The following is a 19,251-nucleotide window of genomic DNA, read 5'->3' as shown; positions in this document are numbered from 1 at the left end:
GTTTTGGATACCCCACCCCTCATGGGAATGTATCTATCCCTTACTCAAACCACCTTTTGAAGGCCTTACTTCAATGTGGGCATAGACTTCATAGCATGTTCAATTACTGTTGTACTTGATTGTATCTCATCCTTTTCCATTGCTATCTTAACCCGGTATAATGATTATTCTCTTAATGTTCTCATTGAAACATGTCCCACTTCATTTCCCAGGATTGGATCTGGCAGTACTTCCCCATTGGGCTGGAAATACACAGATTGAGAAAGTTCACTTGTACCCATTTCAGGAATTCCTCCTCCTCTTTGCCCTTTACACTGTTACTTACTATAACTATATTAAGATAATTAATGTTCTCTTTATCACGACTCTTAATATTTGCATCTTTCTGCAATTTTCCTACAAATTTGCTCTTTTATCTCCTTCCCACTGTATTGTGGCCTGTATAATATGTAGTTGTGCAGTAGCTCCTCTTAGTTCTAACCCAGTAGACTTTGTTTTTGACCGCTCAACTATATTATTTCCCTCCAGCACTACAATTGTCTTTTAAATCAATACTGTCCTTCTCCTCTTTCCTTCCTGAATATCTTGTAACCAGGAATATTAAGTTGCTAATTTTCTGTCCTTTGAGCCAAGTCTGCTGTTGCTAATGTTTCATATTCCCACATGGCGAATTGTGCCTGCAGCTCACCATCCTTGCTTACCATTACTACCTTTCATTCCCAGACAGGACAAGCTATGATAAATGCCAAATGTTATCTTGGAACTGACAATGTTGGATCTTAATCACTTTTCACAGCCTTGAATGTTGACACCATATACAACCAAATTTAAAGTGATTATCCTTTTATGCTTGTTGTGGTCTGTGTTTATAATGAAGAACTTGTCAGAACATAGTATCTAACTGTTAAACTGGGATAATTTCCATTAATGTAGAACCAAATGGTTAAATGTTTTGTGCTGATTAATTTAATTAAATGGGGCAACTGATATTTATGCAGATATCACTAGTTGAATTTGTAGGTTGTGCTTTTTACCAAGTAGATCCTCTTTCTTTTTTAAGGCCTGAAAAACTTGACATTGCAACTGTTATGAGTGTTGATAGCTTAAAAAACAAGGTACCAATGACAGTGTTCCGGAAAGCAACTTTCGCAGGGACAAGAGAAGGTGAGAGCTTAGCCTGTGATTAAACATTTTATTGACCTTTTATATTGTTAGAATTTACTCTCCTGTCTTTTGTGGATTGCAAATCATTTAAGTAAATAATTTGAGCTGATGTGGCAACTCAGCTGTATTTCTAGACAGTCGCCAGCTCCTCAGTGTGCTGTCTGTTGCTGTGTAATTGGATGTGGAGAGGGAGAGGATAGTTAACCAATGTCTATTTCTTGCTTTTCCCGTTCAAACGCTGCCGGAGTGAAAACTTACATGTTTGCTTTTTCCCTCTCCCTCTCCCCTCTTTCCCCACTCAAAGCAACCCACAATACAGGCACTTCAAATTGCCTGCTCTCCTTGAAGTGAATTCCCTTGTAAATGTGTCTCATTTATTAAAATGTCAGGCTAATAAGTTCTGCTAAATGATGTTTAGAGTCAGTTTATTTGTTTTCTCCAGCACTGAAGAATGGATTGTATTATAGCTTGTATGAGTTTGTGGAACAAGGAAAAACAGGAAGCAATTTGGAGTCTCTGCTTCATAAACTGGAAGAGGAAAAACTAGTGAGTTACAAATTAAATCATTCACCAAACCTCAAGTGCGGAATTCTTTTCAGTAATTCCATTGAATAAAATGCAACCATCATTTGTAAATGTTTGCATCTTGCCTACAAAGTGACCATAATGATTGAAGCTCAGCTCATTTTGGTTAGTTCTTTCAGCTCAAGCATCACTGCTCTTCAGTTACAAACTGAAGATTAATGCTTAAAAGTGTTATGCATGTTTGCTGTCGTTCCTGCTCATGTACTTGCGTGCCCAGCACCCTGGCATTAACACTTCCTCACACCTGCCAGCCCCAGTTCCATTTCCCTTGGGCCAATCCCCTTTTGTTCATATTTGTAGCACTTTAAAGATTTAATATCTTTATGCATAGGTTCTCATCAAACCGTTGGGTGATCGAGGATTTCTGCTTTTATTTTCTCCATTAGAGATGGTCGATAACAGTAAGTGTGATTGCTCAGATTTCTATTAAATATTTTAACTGAATTTGAATTTTTTAAACTTTAGTACAGCTACAGTGTTTCATAATTCTCATTTATGAATGTATTTTTTTTAAATCAGGTTCTCCAAGCTCAAAGCCCAAGTTTCTTCAAGCATTATTTTTGTTTCCAGAGTCTAGACTGATTGGTGGTAAGTTAATTCAGTATGGAGTAGTGGCAAATAAGTCCAGAAGCAATTTATACTATGAATATAATAAGTTAAGTCCTCTTAAGTATGCATGCTGGTTATAATAAATTGTTATTTGAGTGTTATCATACTCCGTACTTATTTTAGTTATCTTTGCATTTTACTCTGTTATCACCATGTCAATGAAAGTAGAAGTTCTGTGGTAGCGTGTAGATGGGCTGAATGCAACAGCAGTAATTGCTTGGCCTGTCTTGGGAATTAATAGGTGAAAATACTTCCCTTTAATTAGATTTTAGATCACCTTTATGCAATTAATCAAATGAGGACAATTTCCATGTTGCACTGTAAATTGACATGCATCTTAAAACTATCTTTTCAATGTAAATATTGCTTCACTTAAGTTTTTAAGCAGGCAGTGTAAAGTGCAATTTTAAAAAAAGCATAATAAAATTTGACACCTTGTGAAAATTGTTTCAAAAGCATTATAAATTTGGAGAAATTGTCCTCAAATTTTCTTTTCCTTTCTTCAGTCCTGCATTTTTAACCTGTTAGCCTGTTATGTAAATGTGCCTAATAAGTTGGTGGCTGTTTGTGTTCCTTTTGTAGATGAGATTAAGAGAAATGCTGAATCTGTGTCAACTGTATACAGTGATCCAGAGGTTATGCCGCAGTTATCCAAGTTTATACCTGCACTGTACTTTGCTCTGGATAAAATTCGAAAAGAGCTGCCTGGTAGTTTAAAGAATTCAACCATGGATGCTGCATTTGAAAATAATGTAATTGGTTACCTGAAGAATTCCCAAGGAAAAGAGTCTTGTGCTGAAAATGGAAAGCCTAGTCAATTTATCATTCCCACTTACGAGGAGAAAAGGTTCTCTTCAGCCAGGCAAAAGAGATCAAATTTATCAAGAATTTTGCGCTCTTACTTTTTTCACCCTCTTCGGTATCAGTTTGAAGTTTCCAAAGCTAGAGAAGTGTTAGACCAATATCCAATTTCTGATACCGAGTTGCTCAGCTCCCCTGCCACATGTGCTGCAGAGGAACAGAAATTTGAGAATCCAATGCCAGAGATCGCTGCTCAGGAACCAGTGGATCCTCAAACGAGTAGCATCATAGCTGATGGTAACTTTGTGATGCCTTCTGATAATATGGCTGATTATGATCCTGATAAAATCCAAGAGCTCATTGACTTGATATACAGCAGGAAAAGGCATGGCCCAGGGGAAGCTAGTGTAATGAATATTGAAGGACTTGCACATTGTATATCTGACAAAAATAACCTTGGATTGAAGAGGAAGTTAGAATCTGTTTCTGAGAGGAGCCACAAGCATATGAAGACAACTCAAGGTAATAGACCACAGTATTTAATTTAAATAGTATTTAATATTAAACTTCATACAGTTGTATGGGTAATATGGTGGGTTAAATGACTTTTCACTTTTGGGCAGAGAGTTAACTTGAATGTAACCCGAACCAGTGAGATGAAAATTCGCTTCCCTGATGAAGGATTCTGTTTGAAATGAGTTTGGCTACTTTCAAAGCCAGTTACTTAAGATATGTGAGGACAAAAAGCACCCACTTGACATGAGTTAGCTGTGATTGGTTTTGTGATGCATAAGGACCATGTACATGCAAAAAAAAAATACTGTTTATACTTCAGATTTCTACCAAACTGCCAGTTTAAGTGAACTGAACTAGCATTGATTGAAGGTTCACTAACCTGAGCTCCTTAAATGTAGAGTACATTGTCCTACATGGGAAAACTTACTACTGCAGTGCCAGCATTTTTGTTGGAAATTGGGACAGATTTTGTTTTTCTCCAGTAGGACTCTTGGCTTTTCTCTTCACCTTATTGCATAGACATGATTATTCATATAGTATTCATTCACCAAGTGTGATGGAGCTAATGGATTGAGTGAAGTGGAACAATCTTAAGATTTACTTGGTGTTTTATTCAAGAGAGCCAATGGTGAAGGATAAAACTGGACCCTTATCTTGACACACTTCGTAAACTTTTATTTACAGAGATGAAAATTGCAAACATGCACCTCCAAACCCAACAGTTTGTCTACTCCTATAGGAGCAGACATAAATGAATTTCCAGTTAATGCCCACTATTGACATATAATTAATGAATATGCAATTAATGCAAGGCTCTTTTTTTTAAAAAAGGTAATCTCTTTGCAGGGTCAGTGGCAGTGGATGAATCAAGGTTACCTGATCCAGCTCCTCAAGTAATAAATGGGCTCGGCTTCAATGAAACCGACATAAGGCAACGTGAGCCTGCCACGACGTTGGCTCCAGATACTGACAAACTGGTTGGCTTGTTGCTTGAAGTATTTAAATCTTCCACTTGTCAGAGCTCTAACTCAGTTTCATTAAACCAGGAAATAAGGATGCCGGTTTGCTCCAGTGGTGATAATCTACAAAGCAACAATATGGGTTTTTGCTGGGACCAAAGTAATGCTTTGATTAATGAGAAATCACAACTGAATCAGAAAAGCATTGATGACCACACCCCACACAATGAACCAACAAAACAAGAGCACTCCCAGGAAAGCTTTGTACCTGGCCTCGAGCAAGAAAGTCCAAGTTTATGTGGAAGTAGTTCTGGTTTAGCATATGTTGATGACATTCATTTCAGAATAAAAACAATTGACCAGCCTTCTGGAGAACATGCATTACAGTACAATTTGAGGGAAGAATACCCAGAGGTAAGGACTGCCTATTCCATGTTTCAGTAGCTGCCTACTGCTAGGAAATTTATGAAGTAAGGAAAGAGTTCAATGATCTGGATTTTGCAGTCAACTGCAAAGCAAGGGTGTTCATTGCTAACCTCCAAGGAGGCTGCCGACAGAGATCTAGCAATCTCTGTGCTAGGGTTTTCTGCTTTATTGACAGCAGATAAAATCTGGTGCAAAGTCAAGGGGATTTTTTGGTGTGGAGAAACAGTGATGTCAGCAAGCAGATAGAGGGCAATCACAATGACATATTCACACAGGAATCTAGCAAGTTAAAACCATTGAATCCCTTTACTTTTAATTTAAATCTTTAGATTGTGAAATAAGTGGCAATGATTGGATTAAGATGGAAGCTAAAACGGAGAAAATGTTTAATATTTTTAAATTGAATTTTTTATGGTTGAAAAATTTGATGTTCCAGAAATAAATAGGTTTTCTCAGCCTATTAGTGTGTTTAGCAGTAATTGTGAAGTTAAAAGCACAATTACAACTCATTCAGCAAAGTGTAACTTTTTCAAGGGTTTTTCCTGCAAGATTGACAGTGTATAAGAGGTGGACATTTTCATGATTACAATGATGATTGTAGTTTGTGGGAACCTTGACAGTGCATCCTTGGAGAAGCATAGACTCACTGATAGTAACTTCTGGGTTTCTTCCTTCAACTGCGCATGTGCAAACTCCTGAAGTTGCTGTCAGTTTTAGTGGAATAATGATTATGAATGCTGTCAGTTTTGCCAAAATCCATGTCATTCTATATGAAAGGAAGATCTAATTTATAATGGGATTTTCAGAATGGTAGGGTTGTAATTTATAAATTGGTGCTAATTTGAAACAGTGTGCGGTGAGAAAAGGAGCAATTGCAGTTGTATCTCATTCTATTTGTTTGATTTTAGTGCTTCAAATCACTGCCACCACTGACAGACCAGTAACCAACGTGTACATGGTCCCTAACATCATACAGATCAACAATCATCATCTTCCAGACACACTAGATGCCAACTTTCAGAGTCATTGTACATGTGAGCCAGACTTGATACTGGGTTACATGTTCTCCACAGTCCTAACATTTGTACAAACTTGCAAATCATTCCCCAATATCATCTGTGTCATTAATAATAGATGGTAAACAGCAAAGGCTTTAACATTGCAAACTGATTTCCGAGCAGTTCCAACTTTCTGCCCATAGAATGCAGCCAATTAATCCATTCTATCAGCTTTTGAATTAGTCTACAAGATTGATAATGCCTTGGGATTTGCTGCCTATGAGAGTGGAGATGATGAATGATTTCATAAGGAAAGTGGATGGGCACTTGAGTGAAATAAACTTACATGACCAAGAGGTTAGAGGGGGTAATAGGGCATATTGAAATACTGTACACAGATGCAGCATGGACTCGGGTGAATGGCCTCCTCTGTTGTAATGATTCTTATGATTCTATCTTGTGGAGTAACCTATTCCAAGGTACCTTTTTTATAAAATGTTTTATGAAAATTCAGTTAGATAATGTAGCTACCCTGATGCATCTACCTAGTGATGAATTCAAAACATTCACTCGAGTTGGTACAGTAGGACTGTATTTTCCGTAAGCAGTGTTGGGTGCCCTAAGTGATGACTGCACTGTCAGGGTGATCATACAGAGAATTTCATGATCCCTTCAGGAATCATTCTTGAGGGCAAAACAATAGCGCCCCAGGACTAATGCCTTGTCTCGCTTGGGTGGATGTCCTTTTGACTAGCAGTTTGATTTGTTTGAAAGTTTAAGATGGTATCCTCACCCATGATAAATCCATGATTGTAAACAGCACAACTGTGTGATAGGTGAGTGTTGTCTTCAATACAAATGGCTAATGCAAAATAGTTATTTAACATTTCTTATCATTTCCTGGGAATTCATTCCGTCCTGTATCTGGGTACGTTCAGTAGCCCTGTACAGTCTTTACAAAACATAAGTCTGTTAATGTAGCTAAAAAAGCTTTTTACCCATGCTTTTGCTGTCTACTATCCTCTTCTTCAGTGACTTAGTTGGTCCAATCGCAGTTTTGTTTTCTTTCAGTGGTGCGCAATGTGTATATTCCTGAGAACTACATATTTTAATCTACGAAAATGCTTTTTAATGTCTAATTTACCAGTCAGGCACCTTGGCTTTATCTTTACATGTGCCTTTGCAACTAATGCACGCATTAGTAGAAATTACTGTATATGATTAGTGTTGGATAATTAATCTGGCATGTAATAAATTGAGAGTAAATGATGGGATCTTTTCATGCCCGCAATTATTTATGGTCTTATTCTGGATTACTACTTCAAACCTTCTGCAGAAAGTTGAGCTGCTAAATTGCGGAGTGGAATCTTCAACTCATCTAGAAAAGAATAAACTCTCCCAAGAACAGTAAAAATGTATTAATGTAATGTCAACTTTAATCCAGATTAGTGAATTTGTTCTAACGCTCATCGTCTCTTGCTAAGGAGCAGAGTTTGGGAAGTGTAGGCAGTGCTGAAAGTTGTAGTCCATGTACAAATGCCTCCCTTGAACAGCTGTACAGCAAGAAGATGACCACTTCCGATTGTCCAAGTGATAGTGAAATTAACTGGAAACTTATTCCCATAACTGGTAAGACATTGTCTAATTGATATTTGAGAAACACTGTATGGTCATTGTGTTTGTGGTGTCTTACTTCAATGTATTAAATGCTTAATGTCAGGGAGGGGAATTAGATTTTTCAAGAATTCTCTTTCCTCCCAAGTTTCCACACTTCTTGATTATCCTGTGAACCTTCTTACTTAATAACAATTTTTCTCATCTCTCTTCATGATAGTTAACTCCTTGAGACTGACGAGATTGGAAGAATTAATATAATCTTTCTGGTGATTAAAAAATAATGTTCCAGCATCATATGATGGAACTCATTGTTTTGAGTTGTTTAAAGGAGTTGAGATGAAGATAATGTACTCCTTTGACTGTAACTGGATTATCAATAATTACACACTGCCATGTTGCTTGCCATTACGGCTTTCTTTAAAATTTACTGGAGTTGTACTACCGCAAAGGTTTTGAGCAAATGAGAAGGTTCTTGGATCCTGAAGGAATTAATTTAGAACTCCTAATGAAACATTGACACCCGTTCAAAGCACAGATGCTGTCTCTTATTCCAGCTTATATTCATTGGGATGTTGATTTTAAAATTATAGTCTGTGCTATTGGTGTTCTGATTGAATAACAGTGATTAACATCAAATCTTAAGACACCTGGTGTGTCTAGTTTATAGAATGTGCGATAATAGTTGTCTTCGTTTGTAGATATGAAATCACGGATTGAACAACTGTTCTATTTACCACCAGAGGATTCATGTCCTGATGATCCACGGGTCATAAATCGACAGTCGAACATTAATCATTATCAGTCGCCTTCAGACTCTGGCACTGGACTAGGCAACATTTTTAAGGATTTCCAACAGTATTTTGCACCTTATGAGACCAATGGCCATCTGTTTGATTTGAAAGGTGATTCAGCTTCAGCAATTGAAAATACTGTTCTGTTGGAGTACAGCAAATTCTCAGACAAAATGAAGCAATTGCTTAAGAAGGAAAAGGTCCGATATGGTCCTGACAACAAACGGCCAATATTTTATGCTCCACGAAAGATTCTGGCACTTTCCAGGTATTCAAATGCCCAGTCACACCAAGTCTCTGTGCAAAGTTATATCCATAAATTACGCAAGAGGATGAACTGTGTAATTGCTGATGCATGTTCTGGTCTGTCTCATACAAATTTGCATCTTTATCCATCACCGCCTCCAGAGCTACTAGTTCAGAGGATACAAGAAGAGATTGTAACCTGCAGTAGAGTCGTACAGGAGCCATTCCTATTCACAGGTTCTCAATTAAATACATTAGTGTGTACAACAGAAGAGTCTAACCACTGTGACAACTCTGTGTATGAAGAACCGATTCCCTGTGAAAAGTCTCGGGGATCTGAAAAGGATTCAAAAACTGGTGCTTCCCTGTCTGAGAGTATAGTGCAATCAGAAACATCTGGACAAATTTTGAGCTCAGTCAATGATTCAGATTCCATAGCTGCAGTAGGGGAGGACAAAAGCTTATCACCAGAGCAAATACCAAGCTTTGGGAACCAGCAGGAGATGATGCATCCATTGCAAGAAACCACTGGAACTGTCGGACTTCCTGGAACACAGCCGTGTTTAACCAACTTAATTCAGCAGTTAAATCCTGAAGTTTTTTGCAGCTTAGTTGAAATTATTAAGGATGTTCAGAAGAACACGGTGAAGTTTTACATTTATGAAGTGGAGAAGACTTCTGTCTGTGCAGAAATAAAGGTACAATGACACTCATTATGTCAAATTAAACTGAAATTGGTTTTCTCATGTTTTCAATAAATGGGTTAACCAAATGTTGACTATCTTAAAAGAATTTTAGATGTTTAATAAGAATTTGTCTCCATTTCTATCATGGGTGTACAGAGTTGTACAAAGCCTTGGCCTAACCCCATCTGGAGTACTGCAGTTAGTTTTGGGCACAACATCTCAGAAGGGGGTATTGTGCATGATCACTCAAATGATACCAGCAGTTAATGGGTTAAGTTATAAGGACTGGTTGCACATATTTGATTTATTTCTCCATACAATGGCAAGTTGTATTTATAGAGATCCTTTAAAGTAATGAAGTGTTTCAGGGTGCTTCGCAGAAGCAATATAAAATAAAACTCGACACTGAGCTAAATGAGGCCAAAAGTTGGCCAAAGAGAGGAAGTTATAAGAAACATCTTAAAGGAGGAAAGAGAGAAGCAGAAAGGTTAATGGAGGGAATTTTTGAGCTTGGGGCTTAGACAGCCACCATGGCAGAGTAGTTAAAATAAAAGCCTAGGGTGCTTTATGCTTTATCTGCTCTTTCAACCTTCAATGTCACCTTCAATGACTTGACGTCCATGTACACTCCCTCTGCTTTTGCATCCTGTGGTCAAAGCTTGGTTTTTTGAGTAGGGTGTGATAATTGCAGGTTTAAGGGATAGAGGGGCTGTAACTGAAGAGTGAATTGTTCAACAATATCAGCCAAAATGGGGTCCAAAAAGGGAAGTTTGGATTGTCAGTAGTTTAGTTGGAATATGGTTGAAGGAGCAGAAGGTAACGAGATAAGGTTGGGAATTGGGGGAATCTAGAGAAAGGTTGGGCTCAGGATTAGGGTATGGGGGAGCTTTAGAGGAAGTTTGACCTGGTGATGACATGGAAGATAGGGCAGCAGAAGGGGCAGTTGATTGTTTGGCCTTAGAGGTGAAAGTGGAAGAGATGGGGACAGAAGAGTTTAAGATGACAATTTACAATAGAGAAAAGAAGCTGGGGGTTATCTTTGCATTCCAAGATGATCCTGGAATAGTGACCAGTTTTAGGAGATGGAAGTAAGACCTGGTGGTGCTTTGTGCTCTAACCAGATCTGGTGGTGAATGACTAAACCAGTTGTTTGCCATATCCATTCAAGTTTCCATCACTTGGACTTGAGGAAGAGGAAAGTAGGGCCATAATGGGGAACAACCAGGATGAGTGGGGGTAATAGTTTTCATTGGGGACTCTGGCATCAAAGGTGGAGGTGAGGGTGTGGTTCTGCAAATCAGTAGTTGCAAAACTGTTGTAGAATGGAGGGCCAAAAGCTAGACAGTTAGGATTTTGGAAGTGTAGTTATACCTGATTTGAGGGATAGTTTTTTTCCCACCCTGGATTGGACATAAACTAGAAGGTGATAGATTTGGGGCATGCAATGGGTATGTGGGTAGAATGATACAAAGAAGTGATCAAAAATGGCTTTACCTTTGATGTGATGGGAGTAGCAAGACCACGTGAGATGGCAAGGCTAAGTAATGGCTGTGGATTGGGGAGTGTACATGGAGATTTAGGGAGGATAAGAGGGCAGTGAATTCTGGTGAGAAAGCATGATGAGTTGAGATGGGGGTTGAAACCACTGAAAATGAAGTTGTTGTTCGGTGCAGAGGCTAGGAACAAAACAATGAAGATATCTCAAAAATTTTATTGTATTTGGGTAGTAGAGAATGAGGATTTTAAATGAAAGGTGAGGGCTGTGGAATAAGGACCCACTGGTTTAGATAGTTGAGGGGTGGTTTAATTAACATGTCAAAATCATGGACGGATTTGATAGGATATGGAGAAACTATTTTCTTTGGATTCCGGGAAGAAAGGAGACTATCTTAAAATTAGAACTCGGCCATTCAGGAGTGAAATTGGGAAGTACTTTTCCCATGCAGTGGATGATGGAAATCTGTTCTCTCCCCGAAAAGTCTGGATTCGGGGTCGTTGGAAATTTAAAATTGATGGATTTTTAGTCGTACGGATATGAAGAGATATGGAACCAAGATGGGTAAGTGGAGTTAAGATAACTAAATAGCCATGATCTAATTGAATGGCAGAATAGGCTAGAGGGGCTGAATGATCTACAAATGTTCATTGGAAGCATTTACTGCATAAAAAGTCTATATAAATACAGGTTCATATTTCCAAATACTGTACATAAGCAGAGTAGACCGCATGGACCCTTTGGTCTGTTCCACCATTATGTATGATCATGGCTAATGTTCTACCAATTCTAATTGTACTTTGGGTTTATCAAAGTTGAAATGGATATGGTATGGAAATACACCGAAATCTTACTGTTAACACTAACTCTTATCTCACTGAGCAAAAAAGCAATTTGCACCATTGTTTCACATTGCTGCTCCATGTAATGGGCTAACTATATCCATTGAAACTTAGAATTGAGGTTCGTTGATTGGCAGATTCACAAGATAGGCAGTCCTGCAACTTGCATCTGCCAAAAACGTTAGTGGGAAGCAGCTGACCTTCCTCCCCTAGGCTGGTTATTCTAGTTTACTTTATTTAATTCAAGTTACTAGCTGTTCTCATAACATAATAATACCTCTTGAAATACACAATATTCTTTAAAAATTTGTTTAAAATCACCTTGTATTTCTGTGTTTAGCAAATAGGTTAGTTGCACTGAAACATAACATTCCTGCAACTACAAGTGATGTTTCTGCAAACTATCTCAATCTGCTGATGTGATATTGTGATGCACTGACTTCCTGTACTGTTAACTAGTGGAAATTATATCCTTCCCCTCAAACTTCTGGTCTTCTCCAAGCTCTCTGGGCAATGCTGGGACATACAAAGTCTTTCCTGGAGAGAACCAATGGGGAGCCTGTAAATAACTCAAGCTCTAACACCTATTTGTGTTCATTTGGGGAATGAGTGTTGAAGTTGGAAGAAAATTGACGAACTTTGGTCACCAAAATGAAATGAAAGGGGAAATAAGTTGCCTCATGCATGCTCCATCTTGAATTTATTGATTGAGAATGTTCTTGTTCTGTTTGTATAACCGTATCATTAGACCTGTTGGTGCTTTTTGTGATTTTTTTATGTACATAGGAGTAGGAAAATTATAACATTCTAATGTTTGCAAAATGTTCACTTTTTAAAGTCAGTGTGCTTATTATTGTAATTAGCTGACATTAGTAAATTGGACTTCTCACATCTCTTTGCCAATGGTATCTGCAGTCAATGTGAACAATACAGAACACCTGGTGTTAGTAAAAGACCACTTTGAGCATAGAGAAAGTGGAAGAATATGCTCACAGGATTTGTTTGTATTGGAATTTCGCTTTAAGGTTTTCTGAATTGTGACACAATGTGAATAACTCTTTAATTCTGAATCATGCAGGAATATTTGACTGGATTGGGTAATAAGGAGTGTCATCCAGAGGAGTTTTTGAAAAAAAAAGATGGTTCGATGGATAAATTACTGATTATAATTCAAAATGAAGACATTGCATCTCACATTCACAAGGTGAAGGCATCCCTTTTCAAAAATCTTTTTGCAGTCAATGGTATTTTCTACTCCACTGAAGAAGTGCAACCAGATATAAATTGTGATCAGTTATCTAGGAAGGTTTTCATTACACAAAAATGAAATACTGAGATGTTCCATGTTTTATATTTTCATATTTCTACATAAGTAATGTACTGTTCTGAGGTATTGAATTTATTGCAGAAAGTCTCCTTCGTCATGTATGTAAATGCCATGCTTGTGATGTACATTTTGATGAAAATGAAACATCTCTTTCTTTAAATGAGTAGAAAACTTCCCGGACTCAATGAACAGACTGGCTTTGTTGGCATACATTTCTAAAGAACTCTTGTAGTATGTGTAGTCTGAGGGAGGTGTGTTTGTTTGAGCACACTTTTTATTTAGGTAATAGAGTTTAGCACTGATGTAAAGAAGCTTCTGTTTCACACAGGTGCTATATTTGCATTGTGTTAACTCAAAGATAATGCTCAGCTTGCAGTAACTCTCATTCATATTGTCCCAGTGTCTGTTCAGTCCCTGATACCAAACTTAGGCTGCATTTACATAACTAAGGTTATTTCAAATTTGCTTTCAGGTTTGTGTTAATATGGAAGTATTCATGCTTGTTTCTGAGAGGTACTTTTTATTTAACGCATTTAATTTAATTGCAGGTCCCATCCTTGATATCTTTAAAGAAGTTGTCTCGTGTCAGTTTTGCTGGAGTGGATAGCTTGGATGATGTACAGAATCACACATACAATGAGCTATTTGTGTCTGGTGGATTTATGGTGTCAGATGAAACCGTCCTGAATCCAGAGTGTATTACGGTTGGTAAGTTGGTCTGCTACAGCTCAATGTTTACTGACAATTTTAATCACTGAATTTTATTATGAGCAGGATTGTAATATAGGACTCTGAAGTAGAGTCATATAGACTTGAAATGTTAACTGTGTTTCTCCCCTCCACAGATGCTGCCAGACCTGTTGAGCTTTTCCAATGTTCTTGTTTTTATTGCACTATAGTATTGCCTGATAAGAGGTTAGGTGATAGTTTTAAATTAGATAGTAAAGAATTATGTTGTCTTCTAAAGGCTTCAGCTTGCAGGGCAAATAATGAAATTGACAAAGGAAAGTTTGAAAATGAATGGTGTGGTTCATTGCCTATCTGTGTCACTCTCCTTCCCTCTGCATCCCCAGCTTTCAAAGTCCTAGATGACATGGCTTGAGAACCTGAATCCTCTCACTCTGCTGTGCTAAGATCTGCGCTGACATTTTAGCATGTTTCTCTGTGGCAATCCCAAATACCTTGTTTTAGTTGCAGAAGTATTATTATTATACTTTGTTTAACAATACAAAACATTTTTTCCAGAAAAACTTCAGGTATTTCTAGAATTTCTTAAAGATTTGAGCACTCCTGAAAGCAAGTGGGTCTGGAAAGTTCACTGCAAAATATACAAAAAGTTGAAGGAGCTGGCAAGGTCAGTGTTGTGTCTTCGTTCATACAGTTGAACAATAACAAATCGATTATACTCCATTTCAATTACCATAGTTGAATATTGATTAAGTTTGACTCTTTTATTGCACAGGCCCTGTGCATCATTGAAATTTGTTAGGTAAACGTTTCCAGTAGGAGTTTTCCTGTTCCCAGGCTGACCCATCCACGCCTCTGTTTGGGCCAACTCTTCCTCCTGACTTCCAGTTTGAACAAGTTGCCCTGCCTCTATCGTAAGCCAGATAGTCCTTCATGGCCTCTCTTGGATCATAAGCAGAACAGCACCATTTCTTGGCCTTTGCTAGTAATTGACTTTTGAAAAATAAGTGGACAGGGCTCTCCCAGGGTATTGGAGAAAGAGCCCTGGTAATCTTTTTTAATAGGGCTTTACTGAATGTTCCGGAGAAGCATGTTAGGCAATCCTACGGATTCCAGTAAAGACTTGGAAGCCACTTCTGAATTATAAAAGGGAAGCTGTTCTCCTGTGGTAGAAATCCTTGTTACTTAAACAACAGAAACTTAAGTAAAAAGTTGTTGCCTATATCTGCAACTGCAAGATAATTTAATATTCTTGCTTTCCCTCCTAATACCTCCACATTTGCATTCTCCTTCATTTTCTCCTATTCTTACCTTAAACACCTGCCCATCCCTGCCTGTATTTCTCTTCTTGCCTTTTCCCTGCTCCCTACCATACCTACTTTAATTTTTGACTGTTACCCCTGGTTCACTGTCATAAAATTCAGCCTTTGGGTTCTTATGTTCTTGGGTTGGATCCCTTCCTAACCTATGAGGCATACACAACCTACCGGCCTGCAACCACTAGTCAGATGTCTTAAACACCATGCCTTGCACACTATCACCAACTACCTCCCAATCTAAAGGACACAATGAAACAGGAAAATATTTTTTAAATGTATTAAAATAACCAAAGTAAGATGTACAATCAGTAGAGGAAATAAAGAAGCTTCAAAATAGGAACTTGTACGAGAGCAAATGGATCTCTGCACAATGGTTGCGAGATCCATTGTGGTAAAATGCTTTGATATAAAGTAGAAGAAAATTGTTATATGTAATCAAGCAAATTTGAATACAAAACTGGCTACGTAAATAAATAACTTTCTTTCCCAATTAACATGTAATTGCTACTGTTCAGGAAAGGTGATTGACACGGCATCTTTCCTTCTAAGGTCAGACTATTTAACTTGTGATATAGTGCCGAATTATAGGTATAAAAGTAAAAATTACCAAACACCAAATGGAACTGGAGATTTTTAAATAAATGTTTTCACCCTTGTGGATGTATGTAACACAACAATGAAACTGAAGATTTTCAATGGTGCACATGGAGGTGCTGTCACAAGAGTCTACTGTCAGTATAAATATAATGTCCTTCATGGTTACTTGTTAGTGTGAACTGATTCAGTGTGATCAAACTATGGTGATACTTAGTAGTGTTTTTACTAGGTATTGTGAATAATGGAGCTATTTGTGCTTACTTATTATTACAGAACAAATACAGCAGCCTTCAATATTCTATCACTTGTGAATAAGTATCAGAAATGTAATTTAGTAGAAGTTCTATCTTACCACGACTGTGACTCCAGATCACGGAACACTATTGAATTAGATTGTTTAGTCAAACTTCAAGCTCAGACAATACAGCACAGACATGCTGTGTTCCTGACTGGTAAGCATTGAGCCCCAGCTATAATTTTTTACCTTTTGTACAAATAGAGTGTTACTAATATAGTATATTAATATAATTTGGTATTTTTCAGAGAAAAATATGGAGCCTCTTTCTAATTACTCAGAGTGTGGAGTGGTCGTGACCAGTATTGATGATCTTGTGAAAAACTTCAAAAACCTTATTGGCTACCATAGTTCAAGCATGGAAGATAAACAGCTGTTAGGATTAGGATCTCAAGATGCCCTGCAAGGCAAGTGAAATGTACTGGAACATCTATTTTAATACTACAGGAAATTGAATGAAATTTCATAAGATTAATCCTCGAACCTGTATTCTAATCTGCATAAATGACCTGAATTTAGATTGCTTGAGTTTACTGAAGACAAAAATAAGGAAAGCCATAGACTTGATGCAAGGCAAAGATTTACAATGGTTGTGAAATTGAGTAATTGTGTAGTGCGTTTTCGGGTGAAAAGTGACTAGTAGTAAATAGTAAATTAAATTCAAGTTATATCAATTATATTGGAAAATACCTGGGAATGCTGGGAAGATTGTTCTCAATGAATTATGTGGAAAATTACTTTGAAAGCTAAAAAGTATTTCATTAGTCTTATAGCACTTAGTATGTTCAGCTTTGATTAGCATGCCACAAAAGCATGTGCTTTAATTAGAATAGAGAAAAAGCAAGACATATCCTGCACAAATGAGGAAAGTTTAGAAAAGATGAGTTTAATATCCTGGATACAGTTAATCTCAAAAAATTACATCATACAATTTATAAAATAGAGCATTTATCTGCAAAACCAAAAGTTTGGTCCCAGCAGAATGAAGTTGCTGAAGCTTAACAACTGTCTGGAAATTTTTTTCCCCTTTAGTTTAAGAACATAACCCTAAACCAGAGAAGACTTCCTTGGAATTATTTCTGTTTAAATGGTATTTGTTTCCTAATTGAGGCAATTGCCTTGGAGTTCTGAGCCTCAACAGGCAACAGAGCTAAAGCAACCAACATGGTTGCTGAAACAGTCCTGAGACTGTTTTGTATCCTCCGGTGTCTATCACAATCAATAGAGTAAACAGGTTCATGTTCCCATAATTAATAGCCCTGTAATCTCAGGTAAGGCCAATTTCTGTAATGTGGAACTGGTTCTGTTTACTTGCATTCGACTTTTAATACAGAAAGCAGTATACCCATAGAGAGCGGCAGGATGCACACACAAGAAATTTTAATATCTGGCTTTGTTAGGTTCTAGTGGTATTGGCATTTCCTATTAAAATTGAAATTTCCCAGTAAATGTTGCAATTCTGTTTTAAAGAGGTACTGATTTAACCCCCATATAGTTGTTCAAATTTTGTTCTAAATAATTTGACATGTTTTCATCAGTAATTTCTACTGGCTAGGTACATTTTCTTCTAAGTCATTGGAATTGACAGAAGTGGAAAGTGTTGATGCAGAAAACTTGGGAAGAAGTGAAGGAAACAATGAAGAGGAAGATATGTCATTGGACTCTGAAGATAATTCACCACAGATAGAAATCTGTAGTAAGAAACCTGAAGATCTGAATATTGCTAATAACTCTCAAACTGAGGTACAGGGAGCAAAAGGAACACTGAGCCATTCAGAGGAGTCCTTACAGCAGGCATCAGGTGATGTTCAAATCACCCCCTCAGTGGATGTTACTTCTGAACTGACTTCAAACAATGTTCCTGCTTCCACTTTGCAATTGGTCAAAGGAGATAAAGATTCGGAAGGAGTAGAAGGATTTACTTACAACAGAAGTCCGTTCTACTCTCATTCACAAATAGAATCAGACTATAGGAACTTTAATGTAATTACTCATCAAAGTTTCCTAACAAGTGGAATTGGGCAATCATACATTCCTCCTCTGAGCCAGAATAGTCAAGACACCAGTAGTTATTTTTCAACTGGATACAATCAAAACTTACCATATAAAAATAACTGGAAAAATTCCTGGAATGCTGGTAGTGCATCAAGCCTGTCTTACCAGCAGCAGCAGCATAAACAACATCAGCAGCGCTATCACTAAATTCCAACTTGTACTACCTTTCATGGAGAACTTCGGAAACTTATGAAGGTGCTAACATTGAAGTGTACCTAGTTCATGTTTCCAGACACCAGTGTATTTCTGGATTTGTTCCTCATCTTTTGTTTGGTGCTGAAAGGACTTCTTCATTGGCTAACACGTGGCATACCCTGTATATGTTGGTTATATTGACTTCTGTTGTTTCAGATGGAAACAGATGGAGTTTGTTCCTTTTCATTTCTGGTATGATGACTACAGTTTCTTCTTGCAGTTTGCTCCTTAAATCATTTAAGACATTTGTTTTACGATTGCTTTTACTTGCTCAAAAGCAAGTTTATTTTGTTTCTGAACCACATTTCTGCTTTTTTTAAAAAAAAAGTCAAATCATTTTCTTGCATATTCTTCCTTTAAGTAAGAAATTCAGATCTAGCAGTCAGAATTATGCAAAGATCTGAATCTTGGCTACAGCTGCTGTGTTGTAACTGTTGGCCATTATACATTTAATTTTTTTTAAAGAGAAACTGAGTAAACTTCAGTACAACTGTACTGTAAGCACTTCTTTGAAGCATGTTACACTGATATACAATCAGTCTGTGTGTAAACTTTAAGTATAATGGTTATTGGCTGTTTGATCCATTTCATGTTAGCAGCCTGATGTATGTTAAGAAAAATCTGAAATGTATCTAAATTAACCTTTTTGGTTAAAAAGATATTTTTAATTTTTCAGAAAAATACCACAAAAATACTCCTGACTTGCAGTTAATCTTTTGATAGATTTAATTTATTTTGTACAAATGTTTCATGAACCATTGCTTTTTTTTATTCAAGTTGTGTGGTTGCTGTCTGGTAATAGTGTTTTATTTAATGGCCTTACAGCAGTACACTGAACTGCTTGTTAACTAAACATATTCATATACCTCATTTTCAAGTGTAGAGCCTATTTTGCCACTTGTTCAATTGAGCATTAAATAAAACACTTGCATACAAATTACTTCAGGATATTTGTGTATGTGTGTAAATATATATATATATAGAGAGAGATTAAAACTGTTTTTCTTACACTGTTGTATATTAAAAATTTAGACCTATCAA

At 37.2% G+C, this 19,251-nt stretch overlaps 1 protein-coding gene across 6 annotated transcripts in view; it reads left to right on the top strand.

The window, feature by feature from the left end:
• tasora (transcription activation suppressor a) overlaps positions 1-19,251 on the top strand; it is a 57,457-nt gene extending 38,206 nt beyond the window's left edge. The window contains exons 10-23 of one of the 6 annotated variants that reach the window (XM_041191153.1): positions 1,061-1,164; positions 1,607-1,710; positions 2,081-2,150; positions 2,269-2,337; positions 2,941-3,681; positions 4,522-5,048; positions 7,543-7,687; positions 8,374-9,410; positions 12,814-12,939; positions 13,611-13,770; positions 14,308-14,416; positions 15,939-16,117; positions 16,209-16,367; positions 17,516-19,251. In XM_041191153.1, coding sequence (XP_041047087.1) covers positions 1,061-1,164; positions 1,607-1,710; positions 2,081-2,150; positions 2,269-2,337; positions 2,941-3,681; positions 4,522-5,048; positions 7,543-7,687; positions 8,374-9,410; positions 12,814-12,939; positions 13,611-13,770; positions 14,308-14,416; positions 15,939-16,117; positions 16,209-16,367; positions 17,516-18,162 — 4,177 coding nt within the window. In that variant the 3' untranslated portion in view covers positions 18,163-19,251. Of the gene's footprint in view, positions 1-1,060; positions 1,165-1,606; positions 1,711-2,080; positions 2,151-2,268; positions 2,338-2,940; positions 3,682-4,506; positions 5,049-7,542; positions 7,688-8,373; positions 9,411-12,813; positions 12,940-13,610; positions 13,771-14,307; positions 14,417-15,938; positions 16,118-16,208; positions 16,379-17,498 lie in introns of all 6 variants that reach the window. The other 5 variants (XM_041191152.1, XM_041191154.1, XM_041191150.1 and 2 more) reach the window with 5 other exon arrangements.

Source organism: Carcharodon carcharias, chromosome 7 (assembly GCF_017639515.1).
Source record: "Carcharodon carcharias isolate sCarCar2 chromosome 7, sCarCar2.pri, whole genome shotgun sequence".
NCBI lineage: Eukaryota > Metazoa > Chordata > Chondrichthyes > Lamniformes > Lamnidae > Carcharodon > Carcharodon carcharias.
Note: the sequence above shows the minus strand (reverse complement) of the source record. Positions and strands in the feature narration are given on the sequence as shown.